Source organism: Anopheles bellator, chromosome 2, assembly GCF_943735745.2.
Source record: "Anopheles bellator chromosome 2, idAnoBellAS_SP24_06.2, whole genome shotgun sequence".
NCBI classification, from domain to species: domain Eukaryota; kingdom Metazoa; phylum Arthropoda; class Insecta; order Diptera; family Culicidae; genus Anopheles; species Anopheles bellator.
The window spans coordinates 72889023-72900707 of NC_071286.1; the positions used below are offsets into that span (position 1 = coordinate 72889023).

Sequence of the window (11685 nt, forward strand, 5' to 3'; positions counted from 1 at the left end):
GTTTACATAGAACTTATTTATAGTTTGTCCCGTCGTCGGCGCAGGTGGGGCAGACAAGCTTGGCGCTCGAAATTGCGGTCCGTTTGGAGTTGTACTTCTCATGGGGCAAGTGGCTCACGGCTTCACGGTGGATTTGGGATCATTAACGGATTGCCCTCATCGTCTCCTGACGTGGAGAGCCGCAGATTAACACACGGAAATGGCGATGGACAACGAAGCGCACCCGACTCGGCTCTGTTGCTTTCCATGCGTCCTTCGCCGCTCCCGGGTGGAGAGGTCCTCTGCATTCGGTGGCAATAATACGCTCGCCGCTGACGATTCCGCGAGTGTCAGCTGAATGGGCACATTGAACCAACACCTTGCCCCGACGGATGTCAGTCGTCGGCTCATTATATCGCCTTTCAACACGCGCGAAACAGGTGTGTTGTGTTCAGCACTCCCGCCGACATCGACGGGGCGTCCTTCCCACGGGTTCTTTCTTGTCCGACGTCTGCACACCGTGGCCACTTACTGACAGACGCGCTCTCGATTGGACAGAGGAGACCCAGTGTCGGAGTCGGACGAATGTAACACATTTCACCTTAAAACAAACAACGCTCCACAACCCGCTTTCCAGCTCCGAAGCTGGGCCAATGGGAGCTCCCGGGCGGAAATATGCTCAGTGGGGCGCACTTCAGAAGTGGGTAATTAAAAATAATGCAACGGAAACGCGAAATCCGTTGCCGTTTGTTACCCTTCTCACCTGTGGAACTGGGGCCCCGTCCTGCCCCGATCCTGTACTCCGCTTCGACAGCAAATCGACTTTAAAAACGAATGTCTGCAGGCCACAGTTTACGCCCTCGTGCTGTCACCAGGCCACAGATTGAGAAGTCCATCAGCGGCGCGACCGGGGATCCTCGCACCCAGCGGAGCGGAGGACACAATGGAGTACACACTTCACTTCATGCAAATATCGCGACTGCATTATGCTGATGTCGGGCCATGTGGCCCGTCGGGATCACGCCCGCTTGCATCCATTTCCGCACTCCGTTTCGAGAGTGTCTGTTGCCCACCGTCCGCCATTATGAATACATTATGGGTCCCCCCAGGGGGGGGGGGGATTGCCAGATTGCGGATCAGAGATATGCAAAAATTTATCATCGAACATGCATCGTGTGCCACTTTCGGGTAGATGTCAACGTCTTAAAGCTGGCCGGTGCGCTACCGTTTTGTTGCCATAAAAGGACCATCGCTGAATCCGGGATGCATTGTAATTGATAATTATCTTAACGATGTCGCCGAGGGCCGGGTTTTGGGTTCCCGATGGAATTGAGCACATGGCACATAAACAATAATCTTTTCAATCTTCCACACAGCTTACAGTCGAGTAATAAAGATATTTCAGCAACAGTTTTTTACTATATTTAATTGTGGCAATTCATAATTATTCCTCCAAAGCTACCAAACATTCGAATAAACACGACAATTGGCATCCTGTTGAGCGAGCCGTGATTGAAGCCACTTGATAAGGGGGCCACGTAAATAATTTAGGACCCTGACACGTGGCGTTTAGGAACGTGCCCGGTGGCGTGACTTTAAGCGCAACGGCATTGTTCCAACCGACGGGCTTTCGGTGTATAGAAAACGATCCCAAAATGCTTTGTTTGGCCAGCTTTTGTGTAGAATGTTTAGAAAACTTGTTTACTCTGCAAAAGGTAGCTTGTTGGGAGAACGTTAAACGACGGGAGCAAGTCCTTTAAAGTCCTTCCGGAAGTGCCGCGCCACGCTGCACGAAACGTGGGCCGTCGCCGTGGGGCTCATAAATCATTTCCGGCACCAAACCCACACACGCCCCGAAAGCCTCTCTAAGAAGCGCGAGCAGAGGGACCCTTAAATTAATTTTGTCAACTTGCGCATTCAGGCGGCAAATCTTTGGTTTTGACCTGGTTTTTCCCGGCTTCCCGGAGGCAACCGGAAGCATCATTCAGAAAGTTGCCCGGAGTCTGCCCGAGACAGCCGGGGGAAGTTTGCGGTGTAACGGTGCATTCTGAGGGAGCCGAGCCGTTGCATGGGTGGATTGTAATTTGCATTTCAATTAGCATATTCAAGCTCGTGGCTGCGCCTGCGGGTCCGGGGTTCCAGTCTCGGTTGCCGCCTGCGGCTCCCGAATCACGATTCTTTTCGGTGGTGGTTTACAGCAGCCACCGGAGGTTCTTTCGATGCTGCGGTTGCTGCGGTCCCGGTTGAGACACGATCCAGGGGCACCAGGGAAGGACTACAAACAAATTACAGTGCTCGGAATATTATGCACCGTTTGGAACTTCCGGCCAAACTTCCGGACAGCTCGGATTCAAACGGCTGACGAATTGATTCCTTTGGAAGCTGAGTCGAGCCCTGAGCCGAGGTGTTAATTAACTTGGCTTACGCTAGTTTCTGGGAGTAATTTATGTTGCCAACTCGGCCTCCTGATGGCGCATTAATCTTCCCGCCAAGGAACGCCGGCGTTTGGCGTTCATAGCACATGTGTCTGCAGAATGCACTTTGACTTGGCCATCGGTATCAGCGGCGCAGGAGTTGAAATTATGCTTCTACGATGGAAAAGTTCTAGCAGAAAGTTGTCGGCGGAAAGACACGAGAATGACGCGGACTCGAAACTTATTTAATTCCATAATTGACGTGCACTCGTAAGATCGTATCGGCTGTTGCCAAACATCAACTCTAGGGTTTTCTTGTATAAAAAGAGTGATTGAATGAGGCCAATTTGTGCTGCTGTCCCTCGTTAATTATTTATTTCGAACGCGGATTGCGCGAAATGGCTGCCGCACAATAAATTACCGGGCCGCTAATGAACTGAATGGTGTACAACAATAGGTCAACCGATAAACATTGGTTCGAGCATCACCATTTACGTGCTCGAGATTACCAATCATTAACCACGTGATCCGTTTGTTGACACACGGTTGATGCGATTACACGAACGGGATAATAACGTGTCATAATTCAACGGCGAACGATAAGCGAATTCATTACTGACCAACTCCACTTGTCGTCGTCACGTCCGCGCACTCGGGACATCAGATGCAAATCGGAATCGGGGTAGTCACGGAAAATAATCAAACAAACAGAAGTGCAGAATTTCATTACTCAACCTCGCAGAGTTCCGCTGAAAACTCCGGGGACGACCGAGCTCGGTATAGTTGGCAATGCTTCTTCGGGTCGGCCCATAAACCGACGCCCGCAGCACAAACGTGTCCTCCGTAGTTCCAGGTGTTTTAGGACGGTCGATTCGCTTAAATCATCTGCAGCATTCGGTGGCCTCATTTCACCCGTTGGCCTTTGAAGAATGCTAGTGGAAAGCGAACGTGCCAAATACCCTGCCGGCAGGCAAGTTGTGCCAAACACGATCGAGTAAATGTTAATCAAATCAACGAAATCCGTTCCGAGCGCTCGGTGGAAATCGATTCGGTTGAAGAAGGTTTTGTTTCTCGCCTTCGACCGGCGACTATCGACGCCATCTATCCGGGGCTACGTTTCGTGGATTTCTTATGGAGGACGCCAGGACGTCTCTTCCATGGCACGGTACCGAAAGTCGTAACGATGATTATCTTCTTGAAACTCTATTAGCAGTCAGTTGGCCCCTTTTTCGACCGGGAAAATAAAACAATTTGCTGGCAAGTCCTGTTTGAGTTCCCAAAGTTTGTGAAATACACAATCTCAGAGGGGTTTCGGCCACAAGTTTCAAGATTGAAAACTCAGCCTTCGGTTTTCCATTTCCTGGCTCGGCATGAAATGACTTCTCGAACCAAAATCGATCGTTCCCCAAAATAACCCGGTCCCGGGCACCCGTTGCGGTGTACTCGTCGTCGGTTGAACTATTTTCATAACCGTGGCAAAAATGGAAAATGAGCCGAGGAAAATCACCACTTACGCCACGCGTCCCCGTCATCAGGCGGCGAAGTGGTCCCGAAGTGGGGTGGGATCCCGTTTCTAAACGTTTCTTTTCACACCGGAAAGCCGTTTCCCACTTCAACGGTGCCGCTGATGGCGGGGAAAATCCGGGTGCGGTCGGACAGAGAGCAGCGCACTAGAGAGTGAATTGATAGCCATTCAGCTTCAAGTTCAATGGAGCATAGAACAAGTCACGTCCCGGACCACGGACACACACATACGCAGCTGCACCTTTCGCCCTCTCGGCTCGGCGATCCATCGAATCGCCCAAAAGACGTCTGTGACAAGCAATAGTTTAGAACATCTCAACAAATTGCTTTCATGGCCAAAAAAGGAAGAAAACCCAACGCGCACACACACCCGTAAAGCTGGGTCCAGCCGCAACGGATTCGAAGTACACACTAATCGATACGTTGGTTTTTCTCGGAAGGACCCAATCCAAGTCCCGGGGCCCCGACCCACTTCTTTTCGCCGGCGTCGAAGGTGACACTAAAAGGACTGGGATCGAATGCTTACGCGTCAAAAGAAACGCCAAGTGTTGGGCGCTCAATGGCGAAAATATATGTATTTCACACGCCAGTTCCCTTCGCGTGGCCGCAATCGTCCCTGCTTTGTCCACTGGAAACGAGAGAAGATCCACGTAAGCCGTGTCATAAAGCGTGAAAACGGGCGGATATTAAACGGGAAAACAATACCGTACGATGGCAAAAGTTGACTTGACTCTGCTGGGCTGCTTGACGAACGGGTTGTTAAATTAAGTTTTTTATCAGTTCCCTCCGTGTTCCTCCGGGGTCGGTATGTTGAAGCTGATCCCTCGATTTGCCGTCCTTGCTGAGGTGGGAAATGATATCAAAGCGAACATATTGAAATTTCAATTAAGAAGAGTGAACGTATCACGGAGCAACCACATTGCACGCCTACTTTGTATTTATTATAAAATGTACCCTTTTTTGACACTCTTTACGCGCCACGCTTATCGGGGCCTCTCGGATTAGCAGTGACTTTTCGATTCCAGCTCCCAGCAGGCCGTTTCTGCCTTAAGCCTAATCGAGCCGTTAAATTGACATAAAATCGGCTTAAAGGATTTCGGGCCAGCTGACTGCGTTCGCACAAGACGTCGGCTACAAAGGATTGATCCCAGACGACGAGAAGAAATCATTATAATCAGCTTCATTCCTGCGATCGGTGCCGCGTCACCGAAATTGGCATCCTTGGCATCGTGGAACCTTTGTCAAAGAGATGCCACCGAAAGATTCTTGGGGTTTTCAGTAGGTTCCATTTCCTATTATTTTTTTATGGCGCTCCTATTTACGCTACCAATCGGCAATTAACTGTACAACAACATCCGGGGCGAGCGCTAGGCTAGTTCGCGTTTATATTTTCCGAATCAGTTCACAAAAAAACCCGACTTCAGACATTAACAACCACACCAAGGGGTTCCGGGTTGCCGGGTTTTCCGGAAGAAGTTTCCTTTTTGCTTCACGCTCCACATAATGTTTTCCGCCATTATTAGGGCACGGTTCTTGGCACTCGGAACGGTTCACGTTTCCTCTTTGTACGCGTCCGGGTTTTGCGTGTTGTTTCGTTCCGTTAAGACCCATTATTTCGTCCGGTGCTTGACTTTAATCCAAATTGAATCAATTCACGAACCCTTTCGCTTTCGCCCGATTGAGGTCCTCGCGTACCTTTCGGGTGAGCGCTTATTACAGTTCCCCGTTTCCAGGTAATGTAAATTTCAATCTGGAACAACGAGCATTAAAGTATAAAAAGCAAAATGTTTGCCTGGCTGCGACGCGGCATGTTCGGAGAAGGTCCCTTTTTTAAAATTCGCTCATAAATCTATCCGACCGAGGCCCCGACTTTTGGAACGGTTCTGAGAACAGCGAGAACAGCTAGCCGGAACCGGCTAATTTTAATCTTAAAGAACCGTTTTATATGCTGAGACCGCACGGAAAAAGCAATCTATAGCCAACCGATGGCGATGGTCATACATTTTTGACCGGGATCCAGGCAACTGTCAAACGTTTGTGTCATTTTATGTTGAGTAGTAATTTATGAACGCTTTATGTCCATTTGTTGAAAATAATGCACCCATCCGAGTGCAATCTGATAAGCAGCTCCAAGGCACGCTGGTTCGCTCTGTTCGAGACACTTTAGAACCAGTACTTGTCCTAGAACGATGCTCGTTAGGTCGGTTAGAACCGTTGATGGCAATAAATACTCTCGACTGCGACCAAAAACTTTATTCACCCGACGTGATGCCGTTGTAAGACACAAAGTACCGATTGGCCGCTCGCTGACCTGGAACACTCAAACGGGCGTAACCGGATCCGGATCCGGTGCTCGAGCACAACCCACCCTAATTTGCTCATTTCATTTACCTTAAGCAGCAGCAGCAGTGTCCTGGCGGCAGCTCCCCGAGGAAGACCACGTTCCATTTCCGGGCGCTTTCTGTGGAACTTTGTAATTACACTGCTCGTGTGCAACACTTTCGAGCGCAGCCGAGTTCCCGGGAGGGACTCCGGTCGTGCCGATGGACCGTCACTCCGGAACCCGCAGGACATGCGACCACTCGTTTAAATTCACCATCGGAAAGTTTTAAAACACTCCACACACTCGGAGTGAGTGCTCCGGAGGCGGGCTGCTTCCGACGAACAAATTAAAACATAATGCCGGAACTAATTACATTACTTCCGTAAATTCCCCTGTCTCCGGGAACGGGAACAATCGATTCGAGAGTGACACACAGTTCCGTCGCTGGTGCTGTTGTGGACCTCTTCACCCTGTGTCCTGACAGATGTTCGCAAAACGCTCCAAATCACTGCTCTCTTCAGCACCAATGTTGAAATCTTTAAACACAACTTTCTCCCGCGCCCTGATTGGACTCCGGGGGCGGGTTTTGACGGCGATGGCAGGTGATTATGTTTCCCAATTTTGCATCACCATTTCCCGCCCAATCGCTGCTGCTGCTGCTGCTGGGATGCTGCTCCCCGTTAATTTAAGCCTCAAATTAAATTCATTCGACGGCCCACCACCGGTCCGGTCCTAGAAAAAGGCACTCCGAGCTTGGAGAACATCTGAAAAGAAAATCGAAAAGGAAAATTTGGCCCCCTCTTCGGCGCGTTTCGGCGATTCGGTGCTAAATTTCTTAATTAAAAGAACACAGCCGAACACACCGATGGGACGGACTCGACTCCTTGTTGAGATGATTTTTGAGTGTAATCTTATTAGCAGCAGGCTTGGCCCGGTTGGTTGGCAGCAGTCTCAATCACGTTGCGCGATGGCCTCGTGGTCTTATCAGGTGGCATCACCCAAAACAAAGCGGCAGGCCCATCGCCCATCACGAACACCACGAACCCAGCGTGTAACGGTGTCAGCACGCGCTCGCGCTCGCGCTTCGTCAACAACTTAAGGTAATGATCACTGACGATCACTGATTGCTGGGCGTACGCTCTGACGAAGTGTGACCGACCTCGGTCTCCGCTGGTCCGACGATGCGCTGATCAGCGCCACACTCATCGCCCGACGCCGCCATCAATTGAGTGAAATTGTTTCTATTTTCAACACTTCCTTGGCGTCCGCGTCAGTGGTGTGTCGATTCCGGGCCGATTCGGAGGTGCCTCCCCGAATGTGAAAGAAGGCTCCCCTTTCGGGCGCGTCCGTGTCTGTGTGTGTGATGGCGTCAGGACGTCGTCAGCTTCTGTCATTCCTGGGGCCACTGTTGTTGATTTGCGGGGCCCAAAATGTGGCCCCGATGATGCAGCTCCGCTTCCCGTTCAGCCACACCAACTTCAGTCTCAGTCTCTACAAGGTGAGTTTCGACCAAAACACCGTCCCCCCCGCACGGGTTCACTAACGCCCTGCGGTTCCTCCCACCCCAGGCAGCCTTCAAGCCGGAGCAGAATGTGATCGTGGCACCGTTTACGCTCCAGAACTCGATCGCGATGCTGTACTCGATCGCGAGCGGTGCTTCGCGCGAACGGCTGCGGGAAGTGTTTGCGCTTCCGGCCAACTTCAGTGAGTTTCTGGCGGAGCAGAAGGAACTGCACTACACGCTGAGCGAAGGATCGGAGGGCTTCCGGATGAAGAACCGCATCATCGTGAACGGGTTCCGCGAGGTGGACTCCCGGATGCGGGACATTATGGCCGAGGACCTGAACACGCTGCTCATGTATCTGGACTTTTCGCAACGTGAGAGTGTCCTGCGGAGGGCTAACCACTTTCTGAATGTGCGCACGAATGGCCTCATCCGGGATACGCTGTTCCTGGGGGACGTTCCGAAGCACCTGCAGTTGATCCAGCTGAGTGCGGGGCTGTGCCGACCTCCGTTCGCCAGTGGGTTCGACGCCCGGGACACCTTTGCCCGAGACTTTCGATCCGGGTGGATCGAGAAACTGTACCAAACGACCACCATGTACAAGGAGGGTGACTTTCGGTTCGCACGCATCCCGGAGCTGGAGATCGAAGTGCTGGAGTTGCCGTTCCAGGCGCGCAGTGATTCGAGCATGTGGATTATGCTGCCGGACCGGGATGCTGGACTGGAACGGATCGTGAAAATCCTGGAGCCGGAACACTTTGACGCGATCCACGCCCATTTCAGCAGCAAACGGGCTAGCATCGTGGTGCCAGTGTTTTCGATCAAGACGGAGTTTAATGCGACCGATTTTCTTCGCGACACGATCGGACTCGAACCGTTGTTTCGATTGCGTGAGCTGCGATTCTTTAGTGACCAGGACTCGGGGCTGGATAGTGTGATGCACCGGGCAGCGATCAGTGTTCACGAACGTACGGCCGATGCCGGTGGCGTAGCGGCGGTCCACAGTTTCAGCAAACGCAGCACCGCCAGCTACCAGTTCTACGTGGGCCGGTCGTTTCTGTTCGCCATCCTGAAGCGCTCCTCGAAGCAGATCCTGTTCATTGGTCATCTGTACCGGCCGCACGATTTGGTCGAAGTATGAAGCGTAGTGCCCTAAGTGTCATTCCTTGATGTGGCTGCCAACAGTGTGAATTTAAAGACCCGAAAGATTCCGAGTTGATCCGAAATAAAACATTTTAAAGCGCGGACCGGATTTCGGAAGTTCGCCGAGAAGTTCGCGCCAGTTCGTTCGCCCGCGAACTGACTTCACCATCAGATGCTATCGTTTGTCGAGTAAATTTCAGTGCAATCACTTCCAAATACTTTCCAAATCTCGCTCCGTCTTTCTCGTAGCTTGTCGGTTGAAGAGCTATCGAACTTTGTTCCTGCCCGAGAGCCCAAGGGAGCATATTTTCTGTTTCTAACGTTGCACGGGCAAAGAAAAGGTGAACGTCAGTGCACCACGTTGGAGCTGTCTCTGCCATTTCAACTATGGAATCCAGGATTACGACTCCAGCGCAAAAGTTCGGCGCGTCTTATCGGCGTTCCTGCTGCCAGCATGCAGTCGGAATCGGAAAAGTGCACACGCGACCACGCGTGGCTGCACAATCGAAACGCCCTTATTTGTCAGAACCAGTCAGATTCGGCGAACGAAATCGATTTTGCAGTGCAGCAACCATCCTATCCATGTTCCAGGACCCTCCGGCAAGCCCTGAGAGAGGCCATTTTCGTTCCCGTTATGAAATGTAAATCCGTGCAGATTGAGCGGTTTTGCGATTCGATGCCGATGTCCGAAGCGTTCTGAAATGCGACGGGGAAATTCAATTCCGCAACACACAAATGGAGACGAATTTCGACGGAAAACTATTATCCCTTCGTGATTGGCGTTTAAATGGGGCCCTTCGGTGGGAAAAAAGAAACGGTGATGATGAATATTGATGCCTACAAATGGCGCGGCGCACTGATTTGATTTGCCCTCGGTTCGCGGTCCTTCTTGGAATGACCATCGCTCTCCAAAAGAGCGACTCGACCCGAGGACGGATTTGGGTAAAATAAACTGATTTGCAGGTGACTTATTAATGCTGTAAGCAAAACAGAGGTCTGTTAGCTGAGAAAAAAACAAATCATTAAATCACGGCTCACAACCGAAATGCGGTGCCCATCTCACTGAAAGTAAGAACGAATTCCATTCGCCGCCTAAAAGTTTTACATTTTTCACGCCCTTCGAAGTAGAAAGGCAAAGTTTTCATCTTCAACACAAAAGATGCTCGCCTCGGTACGCCACTCGAAACATTGCGGGAAGAATGTGGAACCAACCCACTGTGTTCCCCCATGGTTCCACTCGAATGCTATAATTTAAAGAATTAATAAACGAACTAGCAACGGCAACAACATAATCAATGTCACGGATTCCAGCGCGCGTCGCATAGCTCGATAAATGAAATGACACAAAATGAAACGATCAACTAAACAGTTTTGACAATGTACAGAACAAGGCGTTGCTCCGGTGAGCGTCTTCGCCGGGCCGTTGAGAAATGAACCGCCACGAAGTGAAGGAAAACTGGTCGCGCGGCACTTCATCTTCTGCTTTTGCCCCGCGGCTTGTCAACGGGATACAGTTTTATGGAGCCAACCGTTTACCGGTCGGCTCGCGGAAAGACACGGTACACGATCGCCAAAGGGCGTCCATTCCGCTTGTCGATCAGCTCGATTCACCCGGCCACGGCTGTTGCATTGTTAATGAACCGCTCGTGCTGTGTGGTCAAAGGATCCACCCATCGAGGCCCATTGATTGATGTCTATCGTAGAACATCAATCTCCCGTTAATAAACGGGGACCTGCGCCGGGGACCGCTCTCTATTCAATAATGCAACGTGCGACGGCGGCGCAACAATGATCGGACTAGCACTGGCCGCAGGACCCGGGCCTAGACGATGTAAAAACGGTGACTGACTGACGAGAAACGGGAACTAGAAAATGCCTGGCGAAGGCCTCTGCGAGTGCGCTCCGCTTTCGAGCATCAGCATTGCTAATTTACATATTGTAATTTCCTTTTCCCGCCCGGCCGGCTGCATACTTATGATAACAAAGTCCCGGCACCGTCACACCGGCGCGAAACAGTTCATCATCATCACCCTCTGGGCGCAGCAGATGGTGGATTCATGGTGTCCCAGGCACCCCCGGGTCTGTATGTGCCCGAATGGTAATTATTTAATTTCCTAATGATAAGCTTTCTAGAGACGGGCGAATTTCCCGGTCCTTGGTTGAAACGGGAAAACGGGAGCAACGGTCAGGACGATGATCGGCTAACCTGTCGCTACTGTCGCTGGAGGGTGATCTGCGCGCAACATCCGCACAAATTGATCACCCGGACGACGACGCTTGCTGTGATCGATTTTCCAGAACGGATTCGATTTATTGGACGCTGCACAGTGGACCACGGTTACTTTGATTAGGTGGACTGAAGCTGTCAATGAAACAGATTTACTGTTTGGTTTTGTAACTTTCAATGACTTTAGTTGAAAACTTTAAATGTGAATTTGGAAGGTGTAATCAACGCATGAAAAAATCGATGTTATGTATCGGCATCGTCATGTGGTATCGTTTCAAGAAAAACATTTCAGTTTGAAAGTTAATGAAGACATTCTCCTTGCAGTTTTATCGTCTGCTTACGGTAAACTCGATACTTCGGCAATTAGTTTAATTGCACCCGTTCGCAGTTATCGGACCGTCCTCGATCCTTCCCATTAGCATTCTGCGCCCCTCACGGCCTAATCCTTTATTATTGCACCGAATGGCAATTTATTTGTCCTGCTCGTTATCTGATCAATCGTAAAATGGACAATTTATGGCCATCTTATGGCCGTCGCTCAGAGTGCACTCGAGAGGACCTCTTGACTTGC

General features: G+C 50.7%; 1 protein-coding gene across 1 annotated transcript; it reads left to right on the forward strand.

Annotated features, from left to right (window-relative positions):
- Window positions 1–7485: 7485 nt before the first annotated feature.
- On the forward strand, window positions 7486–10109 carry LOC131212267 (neuroserpin-like). Its single transcript, XM_058206063.1, has 2 exons — window positions 7486–7738; window positions 7809–10109. The coding sequence occupies exons 1-2, from the start codon at window positions 7604–7606 to the stop codon at window positions 8883–8885; spliced, it is 1212 nt and encodes a 403-aa protein (XP_058062046.1). The 5' UTR covers window positions 7486–7603; the 3' UTR covers window positions 8886–10109.
- The last annotated feature ends 1576 nt before the right edge of the window (window positions 10110–11685 follow it).